The 22,285-nt window shown below is 42.4% G+C and overlaps 2 protein-coding genes across 45 annotated transcripts in view; both read left to right on the top strand.

Moving 5' to 3' along the window:
• The window catches only part of LOC148685409 (uncharacterized), an 85,157-nt gene extending 84,572 nt beyond the window's left edge, over positions 1–585 (top strand). For all 6 annotated transcript variants that reach the window (XM_088672542.1, XM_088672539.1, XM_088672541.1 and 3 more), the window contains one exon: positions 336–585. Coding sequence is in view for 4 of the 6 variants with exons in the window: in XM_088672541.1 (XP_088528667.1) it covers positions 336–371 (36 nt within the window). In the remaining 2 variants the exon portion in view is untranslated. The remainder of the gene's footprint in view (positions 1–335) is intronic.
• Positions 586–4,839: 4,254 nt separating this feature from the next.
• Positions 4,840–22,285, top strand: part of LOC148685408 (uncharacterized) — a 28,451-nt gene continuing 11,005 nt past the window's right edge. For 9 of the 39 annotated variants that reach the window (XR_015950665.1, XR_015950671.1, XR_015950672.1 and 6 more), the window contains exons 1-10: positions 4,840–4,928; positions 5,723–5,746; positions 7,287–7,304; positions 10,183–10,200; positions 11,773–11,799; positions 12,508–12,525; positions 16,554–16,571; positions 17,621–17,647; positions 19,614–19,634; positions 22,071–22,103. Coding sequence is in view for 21 of the 39 variants with exons in the window: in XM_088672549.1 (XP_088528675.1) it covers positions 4,863–4,928; positions 5,723–5,746; positions 7,287–7,304; positions 10,183–10,200; positions 11,773–11,799; positions 12,508–12,525; positions 16,554–16,571; positions 17,621–17,647; positions 19,614–19,634; positions 22,071–22,103 (270 nt within the window). In the remaining 18 variants the exon portion in view is untranslated. Of the gene's footprint in view, positions 4,929–5,722; positions 5,747–7,286; positions 7,305–10,182; positions 10,201–11,772; positions 11,800–12,507; positions 12,526–16,553; positions 16,572–17,585; positions 17,648–19,613; positions 19,635–22,070; positions 22,104–22,285 lie in introns of all 39 variants that reach the window. The other 30 variants (XR_015950674.1, XR_015950663.1, XR_015950668.1 and 27 more) reach the window with 16 other exon arrangements.

The raw sequence follows: 22,285 nt of genomic DNA, 5'->3' as shown, positions 1-22,285 counted from the left end.
ACTCGAATCCACAGTATAACATATATACAAAATGAGATCAAGACCCTACTAATAAAACTTCAGCTCTGTTCAGTAGATAATGTACTCAACTCTGATGATAAGCTGGAGAGTTAAAGTTGGTCCGGTGGTGATACCACTCAGGGCCTGGACCCCTGAGAAATGATGCTCTCCAGATATTGTTGGGTGCTAAGTCCCATCATTGTGGACCATTTGCTATGCTGGCTAAGAAAGATGGGGATTGGGTTCAGGAACATTGGTAGGTTGTCCCTCAAATCCCTTTAGAATAAGATTATCATCACTAGATTAATTTATATGATTTGCTTTATTATTTCCAGGTGTCTTACAGACTGAATATACCTGGACCAGATTGACGACGACTTCTTGCTCCTGCGCATTCCACATTGCCACTCCAAAGCCAATCAAGTGACACTAGAGAATCACTAATCATACGAGTACACTTTAGATAATTTCTGTAACTGATTTTGTTGCCTTTGTAAAAGAGGGCTGGGGGCACTAAAAACTGCCCCACTACCCACCTGGAGGATGGCAATCGCTTTGCAAAAATAAAAGAAAATTGCAATGTCACTGAAATGGTTTGCTTGCTTTTTATTAACAGTCCAACTAAGAAATCATAACATTCATTATTGCTGAAACAAGATCCACTCACATGTCACATGTGTCACCACATATGTTTGCTTTTGTGATACATGAATTCAGTAAATACAGGGCTGATGGCAGCTAGGCAGTGGATCGCTGCAGAGTGACGCATCTTCACTACGAGGTAGTAAAATCGCAGGACTCACCTGTTCAGGAATTTTCTGCAAACCTGTTCAGGAATCAGAGCACACAATGACTTCATCCTGCAGTTCAATTCCCAGGTTGGGAATCTTGTTGGAATAAAGTTATAAACTCAAACCAAAAAGCAGCCGGTAACTGGTGGGGCCCCCCTGCCACCTTAGTCTTCCAAGGCCCAGGAAAAGTGTGCCAGGCTGCTCCCTCCTTCTGCACAGGCCTGCCGCTCTTTAATTTGTGGTGGAAGCAATGCAAGCTGGTCCAAGCTGGAGGTGCATATAAGCAGTTGTTATGGGAATAAGTGGAGAAACTATTGGCCAGAAGGAAAATTAGGGGAGGAGATGGGTGGAACTGGTGGAAGGGGCTGACGCAAACTAAGTTAGGATTATGTGGTTAACTTCCTTTTTGTAGAAACAGCTTCCTTTTCCTGAAATTATGAAAATTTTGTCATATGCCCACTCAACCAAAGCTGCATATCACAGGCCAGGATAAAATCAATTTGAATATGCTGCTCTTCATTCAAATGAGTCCCAAACTGCCTTACAAATAATAAATAACAATAGCATAATAAAACATAAAAGAACATTACAAATACAGCATAAATAATATAAAACAATTAACCAATCATCAATAAAACAATTACAACCTATAAAATGCTATTAAGAAAGCAGCAACTAAAAATATAGGCTAAACATTGCTATTACAGTAAAAGTCATATGATTAACAAATCAATACAGCATTTACAATCTGAAAAACAATATTGACAACAGAAAGCAACTTGAAAAAATAAGCAAAGTACTGTTAAGGTTATACACAGACACTACATGCCTCCATGACTCATAATATTTCACTCTAGACAGTTCATTAAAATACACATAAAACACAGATGCTGTCCATTGTTACGCCAGCTCAGCCAGATGTTGTTCCTGTTGGGGTCCCTGGGCATTAGCCCATGGTGGAGACAATGGGGCTCTGGGCCTACTGCCAATGGTGAGGTGGGCATTGACTTGGTAGCCTGCCCAGGCATTGTTGACAAAGAACTTGTCTCCCTCACTCTTGATAATCAGGAGGTCAATTCCCACTTGAGGAAGTTTGAGACAAGCCTGTCCCTCCTGAGCAGTGAGTCATGGCTGCACTTGGTGTGGAGGCTGACCAGGAGGTCCAGCAGTGCCTCCGAGCTCAGGATGCTCCCGCTACACTGTGTCCTGTCCACCACCAGCTGCCCCAGCTTCTGCAGCCTCACCCTGGCTGACATGTTGGTGGAGGAGGAGGTGGACACTGAGGGGAGCAAGTGGGGCAGCTAGTTGAGTCCACCAGGCAAGAGGGAGAGGCCACGAGAAAGACGTTGAGTGAAGAAGCAGGATCCGGCAGCCCAGATGAGCTTGCAACGATGACTCGGAGCTGCAGCTTGGTCTCAGCATCGAGGCCGTGGCCCACGGAAGGCGTGAAAGTAGAGCGTGTCAGCTGGCAGGGGTGGGCGGAGGAATTGGAGAGTGGAAATGAGCATTTTTGCATCTCCGGGTCCTTGGGGTCCCTTAGCTGTTCCTCCCCAGGCTTCTGCTACTGCTGGTGGTGGTGACAGACTTCATTCTCAGTAATTGATGGAATTAGCAGGATGAGCAAAATGGTCTATAAAACACAGAACGTGATGCTAGGACTCTGCCAAACACTTGCTTGGTGCCCTTACTGTCCTGTAAACGTGCTGAGAAGCCGTACCCAAACAACCGCACCCCTAATCCTTTCCTTGGGAATTGGGGTACAGAAGTTTCATGTAAGCCTTCAGCATTTAGCAGTTTTCCTGTTGTGCTTTGTGTAAGGCATCCCCACACCAACCTTCTAAAAATGAATAAATACCGGTACATGGATACAAATGTTCCAGAAATGTTCTGATTTACAACCAGTTCTTAATTCTGCACGACTCACCCGCAATGGACTGAGTTGCAAAGCAGAGTGCACCAGGCAGCTGCCTTGCATACAGAAGTTCCCAGGGGCTATCCCTGGAACCTCCAGAGATGGCAGGGAGAGACCAATGACTGAATTCCTGAAGAGAAGCTGCCAGTCAGTGTCAACAATATTGAGCTAAAATGTATCAATGGTTTGACTTGATATAGGGCAGCTTCCTGCATTCCTACATGGCTATCCTATCCAGAGGAGAATCAAACTCCTGATTACCTGAATTTGTGTCAAACTCCTGATTGCCTGTTTTTGAGATGATATTATTACATTCCCATTATCCTGTAAATCTTACTTGTAAACCCCATTTAAAAACACTATGGGTTAGAGAGCAATATATTAACTCCTCTCAAGTCTTTCAGCAAACTTACAACAAAACACCAAAATCAGTTTGCAAAGCTTAGAGCAGTGTTTTTCCAATAACAATTCCAAAGTCCAGCTGCTTGAATCTCTCAAGGAGGTGAGCTGCCACTTCCGGTTGCAATGAGCTCTCTGGAGGGCATTATTTCAACTCTCTGGACTCCCTATGACAAAGTCAAATTCCAAGTGCAACTCTTTTAATAGCTACACTTTGGAATGTTTTGATACTTCACAACAGCAGCTTCAACAAAGTATATTCTATTGAATGGCTTTACTTGGGACGTCACCTACCAATGCTTATCTTAATTTTGTTGCCCTTGGCATAAAGGACACACCTTTCAACAAACAACTGAAGCAAGTTACATGCTGATTTTTCTCATACAGTATTGTCTGGTGGACCAGGCTAAGATATAGAACCTCAGGGTCAAATCAGATGAGGCCCTTATCTTGCCTGACCTGCCTCTTCCTCTCCTTCTTCTGACCACATTCCAGCTCTGAAGCTTCCCCTTCCTTCAACTCTTGCCTCTTGGCTGCTACAGTAGCTCACAAATCATTGACCTCTCTCAAGACAGTGACACCCCCCTTCCCAGTGTGAACACTTGTCAGCATCCTGCAAGTTCCTGACACACAGTGACCAGCCTCCCCTGCTGTGCTGTGTGAATTGGGCTGCATCCACACTGTATTTTTAAAACAGTATGATGCCACTATAAACAGTCATGACTTCCTGCAATGAATCCTGTGGGCTGTCATTTGTTAAAGGTGCTAAGAGCCATCAGGAGACCCTTATTCACGTCTCGGAGCTACATTTTCCAGAGCTTCCTGGGAAGGGGGATTGACGGTGAAGCCACTCTGAGAATTGTTGCTTTCTGTGGTGAAGAGGTATTCCATAATAACTGTCAGCATAATGATTGATTTCCGCACGTATTCCTAGACTGTATCAACCCTTCATAAGAGCGGTTTTAATGAAGCTGCCAGCCGAAACCTCCCTGGGAAGAACATTCCACTAACGGGGAGCAACCACAGAAAAGTCCCATCCTGTCCCCAGGATTCTTTGGTGGAAGATTCAGCACCTGCTCTCCGCCCCACACCCCCGGTGCCAGAGCATGAAGCTCCCTCACTGACTGCCACCACTCATAGAAGCTATGGTAGTCAGCTAAGTTCACAGTGTTTACTAGACATGAGCTTGACAAAGGATTGCCCTGTCACAACAGGCTTAGGAACCTTAAAGAAGATTTGCACATTTCCTGCACATGGTCTCATTTCCCTTAAGGGATAGTTAATCAAGGGGCCCTATTGACAATTGCATACCCTGATTCTTGCCTGCATATTTCTAGTTTCCTGACACAGCACAGTTGTCTGCAGTTTTACCTCCACAAGCCTTTCCAACTCTGCAAGAGAATCCTCATTTGTACTTCGAGGGGGGGATATTGTGTGTACGGACCCCGCACTTACCTCACTGCACATACCTGGATAAAGGTCAAGCTGAGCATACTTGGTTGCTGAATAATAATGCATTATTGTTTGCCACCCCGTTGGTTCCTGTCTTTGAGTTCTAGAACACTTTTCCTTTTGATGGTGGTTTCTGATAAGTTATGCTTTCCTCATTGACAAAAAGAGATTGGTCCTCTGGACAATGGAGCTATTACACTGAGCAACCTGGACTGCAATTTCTGGAAAGAGCCATGCCATAAATAGAGCAGCTGAAGGTACCCAAGCCTCACACCAGGGAGTTTACAGACTTCAAGGGAGAAGCCAAGATGACTCCCCGGGTTGTGGTTACCGTTCTCCTCCTCTTTCTCCTTTGCCCACAGGAAAGCACTGCAGTAAGTAGATTTCTGCTTTCTAAGGAGCCATGCAACACCTTTCTGCCACAATGATCTTTCTCTTCAACAATATGACAGAATGTTCTTCCTTCAGCAGTACTTGAGGGCTGTTTTAAGAGAATCCTACTACAACATCAGAAATGTCCATGTGGAGACAGCAGTACCACAACTGGGATTCATATATTGTTGTTTTGTTCTTTGTACAAGGATTCATGCAAATGGTGAAATCACACCACTCTTGCGGTCTCCGCCAGGGCATTCAGCCAACTTTTTGTGACTTTTCATCTGGACTTTCCCCTTTTTACAATAAAGATGTTCTGCAGTTAAGCAACCCTTTTGGCCTGGCTTATTCTCAGAAATATCCTGGCAATATCCCACTTTTCATTGTAAACCCCCACAAGGAATGAACACTATAATGTAGTGCAGCGTTTTAGCCAGTGGACTGAGCTGTGAATTAAGAAGTCCCTGGTGTGAACTGGGGATGTACGAAGGGAGAATTTTTCATTTTATCCTGTCTTCATCACAATTAGCGCAGTTTACATTCTGCTGCAGTTGGGTCTCTGCAAAAATTCTACATCATTCGTATTTTTGCATTCTATTTAACATGATTTAGGAATCAATGGCATAATTATGTCCACACCTTCTATTTTTCTACAAAGGAAACACATTTTTCAATGGGGGGGGGGCGCCTCATGAATTATGTATCTTTGTGGACCGAAAAAAACAACCACAGTGATCAGCTGTTTGTCATTCCATTAACTTGTCACTTTTCTTTGCTTTTTTTTGATCTGAAGGGACTTCGAAGCAAGAGATCTCCTGTAAGTATATCATCTTTTTCATGACTTACTGCATTTTCCTTTTATTTGCAATATACACAATGCAAGAGATGAGCTGGAAGGTCTAGCATTTAGACCTACTTTCAAGGTCATGCAATTTTTCCTCTCTCACATCTTTAGGGTTGATGTCTGGCAGGAGGAAGCCTTCTGTACCCCTGGAAGCTCTGGACTTCCTTAAGAGCCTTGGTTATGAACTGTTCTTCTTTAACTCAGCAACACTTGAATAGTAGGATAGAAATGGGGGATCCATGGCTGCCCAGATGTTGTTGGACTCCAAATCCCATCAGCCCTGCCAGCATTGTCAATGGTCATGGATGATGGGAGCTGTAATCCAACACCATTTGGAGAGCTACTGATTCCCCATCCCTGCAGTAGTGGACCTTCACCCACCAGTCAAAGACCAGGGCTTTAAGGTCACATGGATGTGGTGAACTAAATTTCACTCAAAACAAAAAAAATCCTTCAGTAGCACCTTAAAGACCAACTAAGTTTTTATTTTGGTATGAGCTTTCGTCTGCATGCACACTTCTTCAGATACACTTGAAACACTCAGCCACAGATACGGCTGCATTCTGTCATGTTTTTATTTCATGTTTTGCAATGTCTATGTACAGAGGGGTGCATTGCTGCCGCCACAGCCAGCATGTTCTGCAACAGCATCATGAAATTAAGCAATTTTCAGTCTACTAATTTTCACTCACTGGTGTAAATCTCTGGCTTATTTCTCCTATTATAGCCCTATGGTCCTCCCTAAAGATTGATGAATGTGCAAATGTGGGTTTCTCTCTGTTTTCCTTTTAACAACATTAATTTCACTTCTACTCACTTCTGCTGCAATCTAGGCTAGGCGATGGGAATCTCATGAACAGGGCCAGCTCTAAGGCAAGGCTGGGTGGCACAGGGCGTCAGGGGGTACCGCGCGGCTGCGCCCACCAGACAGGCGCGGTGGGATAAGGGGGGGGGCACCGGAGCGATCTTCACACCATGGCGCCCGGGCTCCGATATGCTTAAGATGGCCCTGCTCATGAAAATTCATCAGTGTTTGAGTGTGAATTCTATGAAGGCTTTTGCATTGGTTCAAGAAGTGCAGATTAGGAACTTTCTCATGAAAATGCAAACAATAGTGTATTTCTCCTCCATCCCTAGTCCTGATTTCTTTGTGGTCTTGAGTACTAACTTGCCCCATGGATTCTAGTTTCCAGTTCATAGCTCACTTCAGTTTGATGCTCACAGCCCAGGCCTGACTCTTGCCCGGTTCAGTGACTCTGCCCTTTCCCAAGTTGCTTCCTTGATGGATGGACTGTCTCCCAGTTGTTGCCTTCCTCTCCTATTAGTTCAAATTGCTCCTCAAAATGCACATTGTCTGTGGAGTCCTTGACACAGCCCCATGGTCCAAATCCCCCATTAACAGAACCTTCATGATACGGCAAATTACAGTAAATAGCAATGGTTATGCCCATGGTGGTGTAGTTACGTGATGTAAAATACGAGCAATAATTAACTGCATTATTCTACTTTCTAGGTTTTTCCTGCCAAATTGGTGAGTACTGCTGATAATCTTGCATTGTCAATATTACCTAATACATAGGATCACCTGGTATTGGGGACAACAGCTTCAGCGATGCATAGGAAACAGAGGTGGTGCTGCAGAAACCTGTTAAAGGGCAGGCAACTGCAAGAGTGAAGCAGCTGGAGGGAATGATTCATGGTTTCAGTTGCCTCTATCCTAAAAGCAGTGCTTTTTATGGGGGGATGCAGAACATTTTGTGAATCTAAGTTTGGCCTCATTGAGGGTCAGCATTTCAATATGAGTAGGAAAATGAGAGTACCCCTAAACATTTTTTTAAGGAAAAAAAGCACTTGTACAGAGTATAGGAAACAAGCAAGATCTATTTGAATTTTTAATACCGGATGGCAAAGATGATCTAATAGGCATTACTGAAACCTGGTGGGATGAGACTCATGACTGGAATGTAGAATTTGAGGGTTATATCCTATCCATTGCATGAGCAGAGTTTGTGTAGTCACAATATATAAATGCATGAGCAGCATCTGGTTGAAGACTGCATCCATCCCTCCAAACCAACCTCTACCATCCATGGCGGGTGGGGAAAAATGTATATTTGCTATATTGTATACCGTGTTTCTCACATTTTAAGACACCGTCTTATAACTTTTTTCCCTCAAAAAAACACTGGGTGGCTTATTTTCAGGGAATGTCTTGTTTTTATTACGTCAGGAGCAGTGCCCCTCTTGCTCCCTGGCTCCCTGCGGGGCAGGATTCTTGACTGAAAGAAAAGGACGGGCAACAGCCACCACCAAACTCCGTGAGAGGGAGTCTGAGGGAAGGGAGGTGTGTGCGTCCCTGGCCCAGCCCTCTCTCCCCGGCCCTGGGATGTTCGTGAGGGAGGGAGGGAGGGAGCTCCTCCGAAGGGCTGCTCTCTCTCTCTCTCTCCTCCCAGGTGGGGACTCACTTAATAGCAATCTGCTACACTGGAGCTTCTTAAATTTAAACCAGTACAGTATAATGGAATCTATCTGTGTGATGCAGTACGTATAGCAAATAAGGATCTCTACCAGCCAGCCCAAGACTTAAGAGCGAAAGTTCCAACAATGTAGCACTTTGTAGCACTGATAGCAAAGAGGCTACCGGCTGATAAGAGATACTGTAGAAAACAAGGCAGTTGAGCAGCAATTAAAATGGTAAATGGTAGCAATTGTAGCAATTGAGCCAGCAGGAAAGCGGGGTGAGATAATCTGCTGGTCCTAACTGCTTCTCTTACCCACAAAATGTTAACTTTTAGCAGCTCCTAAACAGCGAGAAGCCACCGGCAGCGATCCCGGTACCAGTAAAAATCCTTAAAGGGGCAGCTCTACAGACAAGCAATAGAAAGAAAAAGAATCCTCACTTTTTAAAAGGTTTTTAAAAGGGGGGAAGGTGGGGGGAAGCGAGAGGTGGGCTGTGTGTGTGTGTGTGTGTGTGTGTGTGTGAGAGAGAGAGAGAGAGAGAGAGAGAGAGAGAGAGAGACACGCAGGGGAGAGAGAGAGAGAGAGAGAGAGAGAGAGAGAGAGAGAGAGACGCGCACACAGAGTCTCTCCCTAAAGGGGAAGGCAGCGTCTTCAATCGCCCCTCTTTTCTTCCTCCTGTTTCATCTCCTCCCCACCGCAAATGCCACTTTTCTCCTCTTCACTCACACAGCCTAGCTAAAAAAAAAAAAAATCGAACGGGAGGGGAAATCACGAGTCTGCAGCAACCAGCAGCTATGGCTCTTCGGTGCATTTTTACAAGCTTTTAAAAGAAATACGTGTCTTTGGAGCGACAGCAAAATGGGGAGAGATTTTTAGGGGGGGGAGTTTGCTGGCGGGAGGGGGGAAGGGTCTATCACTATGTCTTATTTTCGGGTTATGGCTTATATCGCACAATTGCTTAGAAATCCTGCTATGTCTTATATTATGCCTACGTCTTAAAAAAGGAGAAACACGGTATGTTATCCCTGTGGAAATGCTATAACAGGCATCCCCAAACTTCGGCCCTCCAGATGTTTTGGACTACAACTCCCATCTTCCCAAACCACTGGTCCTGTTACCTAGGGATCATGGGAGTTGTAGGCCAAAACATCTGGAGGGCCGCAGTTTGGGGATGCCTGTGCTATAACATACAACACAAATGTACATAGCTGTCATGTTCTCCCTTTTTTAAAGGGAAATTCCCTTATGCTGAAGAGGCTTCCACGTGAGAAAAGGGAAAACTTGGCAGCTATGCAAATGTAACAGATTTACTTTGATACTTTGGAAGGTTGGGTATTGCTCAGAGTTTTGGAATGGAGTGGAATAAAATGATGGTGGAGGAAATGCTGTTTGATGGATTCTCAGGTTCCCTACTCTGTACACCTTAATTGTTGTTCTCCGCCCCTGTTGGTGAGTAATACTGGTGGACTGAAACCTTTTCTCCAATTTCCCGACATTCTTCTTCCCTGCAGAAGAGGCTTCTGCCTTACTGATTGAGAATGTTATGGCAAAAGAAAATTAGGAGAAAAATTCAGCACAACACTAATTAGTAAGACTGTTTTCTGAAATCTGTTTGTATGAGAGAAAGCCCCCCTTGAACTAAATAGGGCTTATTTCTGAGCAAGCCTGGTTAGGCATATACTTGATTTCTATCCTGTAGCACTGTTTGCATTCCATTGCAGTTTGTCTTTCACCCAAGCAAACAATATTATTCTCACCATAACAAAAATTCAATTACAGCAGTGAATTTTGTTTTTCAGTGGCATCTATTTGGAGAGCTTCTCCTTGTGTGCAGACTGTTACTATGTGAACTTCCGCTTCTTCTTCTTCTTCTTCTTCTTCTTCTTCTTCTTCTTCTTCTTCTTCTTCTTCTTCTTCTTCTGAAATAACTGTGCACTTTGACATTTCAGGACATGATTATTGCAGCAGTGAGTATTCACATAGTTTTGTTTATATTTTCCTTATTATTTTGCATTGGGAATATAGACTAAATCTCTCAGATCAGGAACACTTTCTGCCTTCTTCTGTATTCATCCAGCAGGGTCCCATGTCCCACAAGTGACCCAGAGAAACAGGGACATCCCATTTTCTATCCCAAGAGAACTGAGGCCATTTTGGTTGCTATGATTTTGCATGATTTCGTGGTGTGATTATCCCCCAAAGGTGTTTTAGCAGGAGGGCTGCAATCTCATGCAGTGTGTCAGGGACTGCACTGAAGAGGAGGAGGAATGGTGGAGATCGACCTGACCCCTTCTCTTCTCCTGTAGCTCTCAGAGAAGTGGAAGGCAGTCTCGAGTTACAGCAGAGCTTTGAGGAAGTTTGGCAAATAGCAGGCAAAGAGCAGAGGTATGAGATGTTAGGAGGAGGAGGAGGAGGAGGAGGAGGAGGAGGAGGAGGGGAAGCAGAGCAGCTAGCTGACATGTCACTGTACAGCATAACTGACCCCTCTTCTCCCAAAATGCGGCATTCGTTACATGTGCAAGAACAAAGGGCACAGAGGCAGTTGATCATGAACGAATGCTGTAGAGGCAGGTGATGTTGCTAAAGGGGGAGGGGGAGAGAAGTATCTCAGTGCGAGCAACGCCATAATTGAGGAATGTCTGGATTCTTTGTCTTTCACCATGAGACTGAAATAAATCATAAGTAAGAACTTTCCTGTTTCCTCCCTGCATCTTGGTGCCATTGGGAGAGGGTGAGAATTCCTAATGCCTGACAGAGTGCCGCAAAATTCATATTTTTTTTGGGGGGGGGGATCAATATATGAAACTGCGAAATCATGGCAGTCAAAATGGCCATCAGGCTCTTGCAATAAAAACATCAGGAAGATGGCATCCAGAAAGGGGCCATCCTGGATTTGGGCTTCAAGGTGTTGGGTGGTATGGGGCCCTGGTTGCTCAGGGATGAAGGAGACATGGTAGCATATCTCCAGCTGAGCTGAGGATGGGGATTTATGTTGGCACATCACTGCTCAGTCAAGAACATTCTAGTTCACCTATAGAGCTGTTGGATCCCAACCTTGCTTATCCCAGTGGATCTGCCTGTAAGATTGCTCTGATGGTCTGCTAAGAATAAAATGAAATCTCCCTCTTTTATATTGAGTACAGCGGTACCTCGGTTTAAGTACACAATTGGTTCCGGAAGTCTGTACTTAACCTGAAGCGTACTTAACCTGAAGTGAACTTTCCCATTGAAAGTAATGGAAAGTGGATTAATCCGTCCCAGGTGGGTCCGCGGAGTACTCAACCTGAAATGTACTCAACCCGAAGTATGAGTGTAATTGGTTCTGGAATTCCGTACTTAACCTGAAGCGTACTTTACCTGAAGCGAAGTTTCCCATTGAAACTAATGGAAAGTGGATTAATCCATTCCAGACGGGTCCGCAGAGTACTTAAACTGAAAGTACTCAAACCAAAGTGTACTTAAACCGAGGTATGACTGTATCTGTTTTATACTATGTGAAATAAGAAACCAATAAATAACTGTGCATGTTGACATTTCAGGCTAGACTTTTCCATGGTGCTATACGAGTGAGTATTCACATGATTGCATTTACATATTTCCCAAGGAGTGTAACTAATTATTTTGTACTAGCACAATCCATGCCCTGCTATGTATCTAGCCAGTAGGGTACCATACCCCACCATCATCTTGGAAAAACCAGGACATCATATTTTTTTAATGGCAGAGAACTGCGGCCATTTTGGTTGCTATTGTCTTGCATTAATATGTGTCATGATTCCCCCCACCAAAAAAGCAGTTTCGTATCTTGTGTGGCACCCCAAAATTCACATTTTTGGGCACCATGCCCGAGAAAGCACTTTTTTGATAGGGGAAACCATGGTGCGAAATTATGCAAGTTCACAGCAACCAAAATGGCTGACTGCTCTAGTGATAGAAAATGAGAAACTGGCCTTTAGATAGATGGGGTCCCAGATTTTGACTTCAGTTATAGGGTATGGGGTCCTGGGTGTCCCGGGATGAGGGGGATATTTTAGCATATTTCCAGCTGAGCTGAGGATGGAGAGTTAGGTTGGCAGAGCCATGTACTTTCTGGATCAGTGAAGAACCCCTCAATTCACCCCCCCCATCCCAGTGGACATTTCAGTAAAAGTGCTTTGCTTGTCTCGCTAACAATGGGCAATTCCCCCCTTTTATAGTGGAAACTATAGTGTTACTTTTTGAAGTTTTTTATTTAAAAAAACACCTTGAAATAACTGTGCACTTTGACATTTCAGGACGTGGCTACTTTGACAGTGAGTATTCACATGGTTTTGTTTATATTTTGCTAAATATTTTGCATTAATCGCTTAGATCAGGAGCATCTTCTGCCCTGCTATGTATTCAGCAATTTCTCGTACCCTGCAAGTGTCCTGGAAAAACTGGAGCATCCCGTTCTTTTTATTTTATTTTATTTTTTCCATTTTTTATTTACTTTACTAGGTTTACATAAGAAAAGCATAAGTTCATTCCATGTATCTTTACAATTTGCCTTCCCTCCCCGCTCCCTTCCCACCCTCCCCCCTGATCGGGCCTTCCTTCTTCATATCTTTAACCATGTACACAGTCTATTCATTTGTTCTTGTATATTCGGGTTGGCTTCTCCTCTTTCTACCCAATTCCTATAAAATGCCCAATTGTTTGTGATTTTTTGACATTTATTTTCCCATCTATCCTCTATTGCTATCTGTGCAAATATTTCTGATTGTACATATTCAAAAACATAATTGTTCCATTTTTCCATATTCCATTTAGCTTTTTCTTTCCATCCTAAAGCAATAACTGCCATTCCAGCTAAAATCATGATCTTATACAACTCTTGATTATTACTTTTTACTTTATTATTTCCCAATATCCCCCAAAATAACAAGTCCCTATTAATTTCTATGCTTATATAGAATAATCCAGACATTACCCTTATGATCCTCTGCCAATATTCCTTAACCATATTGCATTCCCACTACATGTGTGAATAGAATCCTTTTTCGCGAGCGCAATGCCAGCATCCTTTCACTATATACGCCATTTGTGCCGGGGTTCTATACCATTTTAGTAAAAAATTTCTACTTAGTTCCTTATACTTTTCTATTTTGATATTGTTTATATTCTTCATCATTTCTTGTACCGTGTTTGCATGAATCATACCTTCCTGCTCCCATTTGATCTGGATTATCCTTGTTAATCTGTCTTTATCTCTTATCATCAGTTTATACATCATCCCTGCTATCCCTTTCTCCATTATTTGTCTTTTGTTCAACACCACGCATCTCCAAACTGCGGCCCTCCAGATGTTTTGGCCTACAACTCCCATGATCCCTAGCTAACAGGGCCATTGGTCAGGGCTGATGGGAATTGTAGTCCAAAACATCTGGAGGGCTGAAGTTTGGGGATGCCTGTTCAACACCATATCTATTTTCATTTCTGTCCTCATTGTCTCCTCTGCTCTACCTGATTTTATTAAATCATAAAGTCCTTCTACTTTCAGCCAATATTGTTTTCCTATTTTTTCTAAAAGATCTTTTTTTGTAATTAAATTCCCTTCTTCATCAAACATATCTTTTAATTTATAGAATCCCTGGTCTTCTAATGTCTTCCACCATCCCAGTTCCCTTTGGCCCTTCTGCATCTATTTTAACGGCATCGACCTTGAATATATTGGCATCCATTTCATGTTCCATTATTTCCATATTCCTAACCCAGTTTTCCTTGGGCCTGTTGTCTTCTTCCAATCCGTGTTGATGTCTCTATTAAATATCCCTTCCCTTCCTATTCCTTCGTTTATTTCATTTTCCAGCTTTATCCATTTAATCCCATCTTTATATCCAATATCTATTAAAAAAATTAATTGGAATGTTTCATAATAAAGTTCTAAGTTTGGAATTCCCCATCCCATCTCTTCTTGTGGTGCGTAATTTACTATGTCTGGCGTTCTCACTCTTTTGCTCCCAAATATCCAATTTTTCAATGCGTTATTCCATGTTTTAAACCATATTTTCCTAATGGGTAATGGAATTACTTGAAATAAGTATAGCAATTTCGGTACTAGAAACATTTTAACCGCTTTTACTCTGCCTAGAATAGATAGATTCTTATTTTTCCATGATTTTATATTCTTCTTAATCTTCCGCCATACTTCTTTGTAATTTACATCCGGGATCCTTGCAATATTTTTAATTATATTCACCCCCAAGTATTTAATTTTTTTTCTCTTGATATCCATCCTTGTCATTTTTGCAATTTCCTTCTTCTCCTCTTTATTTACATCCCAAAATAGAATTTCAGACTTCTCCAAATTTACTCCCAATCCCGACTCCTCTTTAAAGTCCTTCAGAATTATCATAAATTCTCTTATCCCCTCGAGGGGGTTGGTGATTAATAATAAGATATCATCTGCATACATGTTTAACTTAATTTCTTCCTTCCCTTTTATCCTTACTGAATTTTATATCCTGTCTGCCAAATATTCCATCCCCAACACAAATAGTAATGGTGAGAGTGAGCAACCTTGCTTGACTCCTCTTTGTATATTGAATTGATCTGAGAGCCGCTCATTTACTCTAACCACTGCCTTCCCTTCCCTATACAATTCTCGAATTGCTTCCACAAATTTCTCTCCTAATCCTACCTCCCGCATGATATTCCATAGAAATTTTTGACTAATTGTATCGAAGGCCTTGTACACATCCAATTTTAAAGCCACGAGTTTACCTTTGGCCCTGCTTGTCAGCACGTTTAAGACATTTCTTATAGGGTGTTCTATGTGTCTACCCTTGACAAATCCATATTGGTCTTCCTCTCTTGCAGCGTTTCTGAGGAGAAGTCCTGTCTCACTATGACCTTTTGTTGCTTGAACTGCAGGTCTGCTTTCTGGCGCAGAGATTTATAGATTTGGTCTCTTAACTTCTCTCTTGTAAATGCCATAATTACATCCCTAGGATGTCCGGAACCTCCTCGTGCTTTAAACAATCGGTGCGCTCTCTCAATCTCATATTGTTCAATTTCAATTCCTTGTTCTTTGAGCCATTCAGACACTGACTTTTCCAGGTCTTTATTCTCAATGTCCTCTGAAATGCCAGAAAACTTCAAATTCCTTCTACGTTGTCTATCATTCATTTGTGAGATTCTTTTTGTCAAGACCTTTATTTTATTTATGTTTGATTCTGCTACCTCTTTTGCATACTCTGCTATTTTTGTAACTTTTTCTACTGTAGCAGTCATTCTTCTCATTTCTGCTTTCAGTTCTTGCATATTAGCATGGACATTTATCTCTGAACGCTGAATCATCTCCCCCAGCTGCTTTATAGATTTAACCATCTTGTTATGTCTTTTCTCAAGTTTTCCTCAACAGACAGATTAATCTCCGTTTTAAGCACTGACTCACCCCTCTTCAGTGTTTGGACTTCAGCCCGGCTCTCGGCAGTTTGACTCTGTTATCAGTTTGCCGTAAATTATTTGTTTTTCAGGCTTTTAATTAGGAAAGTTCCAGGAGCGATATGGGTGAGTGTCTACTCACGCCGACACATGCGCAGTTCTCTCCGCATCCCGTTCTTTTTATTGTAAGAGAATCACAGCCATTTTGGTTGCTGTAATCTCATGTGATTTCACCCTTAAAAAGTGCTTTTGGGGAGCCACAATATCACAAGGCACCCTGAAATTCACATTTTTGGCACTGTGCTCTTGCTATTAAAAAAAAAAACCAGGAAGATGGAATCCAGAAATATTGTGTCCTGGATTGTGGCTTCAAGGTGTTGGAGGATATGGAACGATGGCTGTCCATAGATGAAAGAGAGATACAGTCAAACCTTGGTTGTCGAACGTAATCCATTCCGGATGCCTGTTCGGGTTCTGAAATGTTTGACCACCGAGGAGTGGCTTCCGATTTGTTGCAGGAGCTTCCTGCACTCAAGTGGAAGCCGCATCAGATGTTTGGCTTCTGAAAAACGTTTGAAAACCGGAGCATTGACTTCTGATTTTTCAGCGTTCTGGAGCCAAAACATTCCAAAACGGAGGCGTTCGGGAGCTGAGGTTTGACTGTAGTAGCAAAGCTTGGACCGAGCTGAGGATGGGGAGTTACATTGGTGCATCACTGCTCAACCATTAACTTTTTGCCTCAGCTGGATCCTAAGCTTGCTCTTCTCAAGGGATCATACTGTAAAATTGCTGTGTTTGTCTGGATAATAATGGGTGATTTTCTCATTTTATACTGAGGTTCCATTTGTTACAATGTGAAGTAAAAAAAACCAAACAACCAAACATGAAATAACTGTGCACTTTGACATTTCAGCGTGCTGCTATTTCAACAGTGAGTATTCACATGGTTTTGTTTATGTTTTCTACATATTTTGCAATGGCAATATAGATTAAGATCTTTTTGATCAGTAGCGCTTTCTGCATTCAGCAAGCAAGATACAATACTCGCAAATGCCCTGGATAAATGGAGGAACCCTGTTATTTAATGCAAGAGAACTGCAGCCATTTTGGATGCTGTCATATTTAACAATTTTGCAGCATGATATCCCCCTTTAAAAAGTGCTTCTGGTGGGTGACAATATCACATGGCACCCCCAAATTCACATTTATGGGCACTTTGCCCCCCCCAATCACTTTTTTGTTTGGAGAGGAACCAAGGTGCAAGATCACGCAAGTTCATGACCAACAAACTGACCTTTGTACTCTGGTGATAAAAAACAAACAGGAAGATGGCACCCAGAAAGATTGTGTCCTGGATTTTGGCTTCAACATGTTGGAGGGTATGGGGTCCTGGCTATCCCAAGATGAAAGAGATATACAGTAGTAGTAGTAGATCTCTGAATGAGCTGAGGATGTTGGTTCAACATTGGCTGAGCTAGATCCTAAGCTTGCTCACCACAGTGGATCTTACTGTAAAATTGCTGTCTGTCTTGATAATAATGGGCAATTTCCCCATTTTATATTGAGGTTCCATTTGTTGCTACGTGAAAGAAAAAAGCAAGCAAACAAGCAAACAAACAAACACTTTGTGCACTTCAACATTTCACATCTTTTCTATTGTGCCAATGGTTTTGCTTATATTTTGCTAATTATTTTTTGCATTGGCTATATCGATTGAGAGTCTCTTAGATCAGGAGTCCCCAAACATTCAAGCCTTATTTTATAGGCTCCCCACCCCCACCTGCACCCTGCCAGACTGAAAAATCAATATGCAATTTTAATACAGACATGCAGCGGACTGATCGAATGAAGCATGCTAACCACTGGTGACCCACAATAAAACAACCTTTGCTAAACTTTCTGAAAAAAAATATGTTTTTATTTCCTTTTCCTTTTTCTTTTTTAGGCAAAGGAAATAACAATTTGCTTCTGCATTTTTAGCTGGCTGCTGGAACTGGTGGCGCTCCTGTAAGTATTTCTATTTAAGTGACAGCACGGATGGTAATGTATTCAAACATTCAAACCATCTAAGTTTGTTGGTGTTGGTTGGATTTTTGGAAGTGCAGAAAACCAAGTCGGCAAACTGAAACCAAAGTTCCCTAGCTGGTGGAATGGTCTGTATAGCAGCAAAACTTGTTTGTGCAAGTGGATCAGTGTCTCAAGCAATTCACTTGATATTCATCATGTGGTATATTTATCTTTCGCTGAAATGGCTACAGCAAGTAACTTCCTACATAGTAGCATTCATTCATCTCTATATACTTTAGTGGGGAGTATAGCAAATCCCTTAATATTTTCACATCTACCTGATAGTAAGTGGCTTCTCTTGTCCTTCAAGGCATACTGTACTTTCTGTCTACAGTCTTACCTCAGTTTAAATATGCTTCAGTTTGAGTAGTTTCAGTTTAAGTACTCCACGGACCCATCTGGAATGGATTAATCCACTTTCCATGACTTTCAATGGGAAAGTTCGCTTCAGGTTAAGTACGCTTCAGGTTAAGTACTCCATGGTCCGTCTGGAATGGATTAATCCACTTTCCATTACTATCAGTGGGAAAGTTCACTTCAGGTTAAGTACGCTTCATGTTAAGTACAGACTTTCGGAACCAATTATGTACTTAAACCGAAGTACCATTGTACTCACTAGTATGTATGTCGCTACCTCAGAAGCTAGGATTGTTTCCAGATGACCTATTCATTGAACATCCCCCCTGATTTGTTTGCAGAATGTTACAAAGTTCTCGTCTACTGGTTGAGCTGTTATTCTCTTTTGTTTGTGGAGAGCTGGGGTTTAAGCTACTTCAGCAACATTGTTTGAACAGTCATGAGAGCAATAGTTTCCAAAGGTCCCTCGGAAGCATACCTTCCAAGTTCCGGACTGCAGAATCCGGGACCGGCAGCCATTTGACACCGGAAGTTGCGTCGATGTAACTTCCGGTGTCGCTTTGCCCTTCTATGGGCACCCAAAATGGCTGCCGCCGGCTTCGAAAGTCGCTTGTACGCATGTCAGGAAGTGCGCCGACGCAACTTCCGGTGTCGCTCCGCCCATCTATGGGCACCAAAATGGTCGCCGCCAACACCAGAAGCCACGTCTATGCACTTCCGGACATGCGTAGATGCGACTTTTGAAGCTGGCGGCGGCCATTTTTTGTGCCCATAGAAGGGCAAATCAGAAAGAAAAAAAAAGGCCGCCGGCAGGAGAAAATAACGGAGAAAAACGGGAGATGAAGTGATACGGGGGACCATGGGGAAAAGGTAAGTAAAAAAGGGGTTTTCCCGGGGAAAACGGGAGACTTGGCAGCTATGCTCGGAAGAGAGGTTGATTGTTACAGCACTTGGAATTTTAGCTCTGTGAGGGAAATGGGAGTCTCCTAACAACTCTCAGCACCCTTAACATTCTACAAGGTTTATTTGGGAAAAGCCACAATGTTTAAAGCAGGGGTGCCCAAACTTTTTTCAAAGAGGGCCAGATGTGATAAAGTGACATGTGTGAGGGCTGACCAAAGTTGTTGAGCTTTTTTTAGGATTTTACCCCAGGCCCCCAAAACAGACATTGGACATACCTAGTTTAAAGTGTTATGATACTTCTAGACAGCTGTATTGTACCACTTTAAACTGTCGTGGCTTCTGGGAGCTGTAGGTTTTATTTTAAGGTGCTGAGAGTTGCAAGGAGACCCATATTCCCCTCATAGAGCTGCAATTGGCAAAGTGGTTTAACAGTCAACCCCTCTTCCCAGGGAACTGTGGGAATTGTAGTTCTTTGAAGTGTATGTTGATTGGAAGCGTATTTGTTGCAGAAGAGTCCAAGTTCAACTTTTTGCACATCTTGAATTTGATGGCATGCAATTCAATCGCTGCTGCAAACCTGCAATAGTCTAGAAGCCCCTATGAAAAAGACAACACACTCAGACATAACTTTTCTTATTTCACTAAGGTTAAACGGAAGAGAAGATCTGTAAGTATGAGGATTCTCAACTTTTGTTGTTGTTGTTTAGTAGTTTAGTCATGCCCAACTCTTCGTGACCCCATGGACCAGAGCACGCCAGGCACTCCTGTCTTCCACTGCCTCCTGCAGTTTGGTCAGATTCATGTTCCTAGCTTTGAGAACACTATTCAATCATCTCATCCTCTGTCCTCCCCTTCTCCTTGTGCCCTCAATCTTTCCCAACATCAGGGTCTTTTCCAGGGAGTCTTCTCTTCTCATGAGGTGGCCAAATATTGGAGCCTCAGCTTCAGGATCTGTCCTTCCAGTGAGCACTCAGGGCTGATTTCCTTCAGAATGGATAGGTTTGATCTTCTTGCAGTCTATGGGACTCTCAAGAGTCTCCTCCAGCACCATAATTCAAAAGCATCAATTCTTCGGCGATCAGCCTTCTTTATGGTCCATCTCTCACTTCTGTACATCACTACTGGAAAAACCATACCGGTAGCTTTAACTATACGGACCTTTATCGGCAAGACTTTGTCGACAACATGCATAGGAACCTTAAGGAAGATTTGTACATTTCTGTACATGGTCTCATTTCCCTTAGGCACTTCAGAAATTCTTAAGGGATAGTTAATCAAGGGGGCCCTATTGACAATTGCTTACCTGCTTCTTGCCTGCATATTTCTAGTTTCCTGACACAGCACAGTTCTCTGCAGTTTTACCTCTACAAGCCTTTCCAACTCTGCAAGAGAATCCTCGATTGTACTACGAGGGGGGGGGGTTGTACGGACCATGCACTTACCTCACTGCACATACCTGGAAGAAGGTCAAGCTGAGCAACTGGCTTAGTTGATGATTTATACTTGGTTGCTGGATAATAATGCATTATTGTTTGCCACCCCGTTGGTCCCTGTCTTTGGGTTCTACAACACCTTTCCTTTTGATGGTGGTTTCTGATAAGTTATGCTTTCCTCATTGACAAAAAGAGATTGGTCCTCTGGACAATTGAGCTATTAGACTGAGCAACCTGGACTGCAATTTCGGGAAAGAGCCATGCCATAAATAGAGCAGCTGAAGGTACCCAAGCCTCACACCAGGGAGTTTACAGACTTCAAGGGAGAAGCCAAGATGACTCCCCGGGTTGTGGTTACCGTTCTCCTCCTCTTTCTCCTTTGCCCACAGGAAAGCACTGCAGTAAGTAGATTTCTGCTTTCTAAGGAGCCATGCAACACCTTTCTTCCACATTGATCTTTCTCTTTAACTATATGACAGAATGTGCTTCCTTCAGCAGTACTTGAGGGCTGTTTTAAGAGAATCCTACTACAAAATCAGAAATGTCCATGTGGAGACAGCAGTGCCAAAACAGTGATTCATATATTGTTGTTTTGCTCTTTATCAGGGATTCACACTAATTGTTTCTGCCAGGGCATTCAACAAACTATTACGTGACTTTTCTCTTTGAATATCAATATAAGGTAGAGACAGTAACAACTGCAAAATTCTTAGTGGTTTTTATTCTATGGTTTTTATGCACAACTGTTGAAAACCACTCTGATTCCTCCCCCCTCAAAAAAGCAATATATGTATGTTGTTTCCAAAATATTAATCAAATAAATAAACTGCCTTTTAAATTAAGGGACACAACAATATCCTGAGTTTTAAATTGCAGTGTGCAGTGGAGTTTGGTGGTTTTATTCGTAGTGTTCTTATGTTTATATACAAATTGCAATGGCTGATGTTTTGATTTTACCTACTTAGTTGTTTGTACATGTTTGTATTTCAACCTCAAATTGCAAAGGCCAGTGGCTGATGCAAATAGATACCTTTCTATCTCTCTTCGGTGTATTTTATATTCATTGCATGCATTGTGTTGGGAGTTTCTATCTTCACACAAAGAAAGAGGAGCTAATACAAATGCTTATGACTGGGTTGAATTAGATTAATGCATACCAAAAAGCAAAATTGTTTAAGGAGACCTATGAAATCAAAATTAGAGAGATTTCTGCTCTATTAAATTATAGAACAAAATGGGATTAACTCAAAAGCTCTCTCTTTATTTAGGTTCCTGGGTTACGTGGTTAGCAACTTGTGGTGAATATTATAAATGTTTTGTGTACTGAGAGATCCATTTCAGTTCCCCAATGCTATTTCAGAAAGCTGTGAATATTCTTGATTTTTTTTCAGTCTCAAGGTGAGACTTCCGCATTTTCGCATTGGCAGGAAAAGTGTTCTTAGAATGCAGCATGTTTATGACTTTGATCTGTGTAAACAAGGGATGGTTGCACTGCACAAACTATTGCATAATTCAATCAGATGAGGTGCAACATGGAATCATTTATGCATTCCACTGCTGTCTGTGTTCTTGCATTGAAAACCTGGTGTGCAATCAAGCCTTCTGCAGATAGAACATGAACACTAATTCTGATTTGTCTTCAGAGAATGACTTCTTGCTTTCTGTTTTAGGCAGGTGGCGTTGCTAGATTCCAGGCTACAGGGGTAAGTATTTCATATTATATATCTGTGGAAAGCTCTTCCTCCATTTTCTGCATTCTGTTGTACACTGTTTTGTCTGGGTTTCGCACCAAAACAGCCTTGGACACCTTAACAGATTCCTACTGGGAGAAGGACAGTGACCTTGCTAATTCTTCCAGACCTCTTAGGGGCTTTGAGCAGTATGT

Source organism: Zootoca vivipara, chromosome 6 (genome assembly GCF_965207765.1).
Source record: "Zootoca vivipara chromosome 6, rZooViv2.hap1.1, whole genome shotgun sequence".
In the NCBI taxonomy this organism is placed as follows: Eukaryota; Metazoa; Chordata; class Lepidosauria; order Squamata; family Lacertidae; genus Zootoca; species Zootoca vivipara.
Note: the sequence above shows the minus strand (reverse complement) of the source record. Positions and strands in the feature narration are given on the sequence as shown.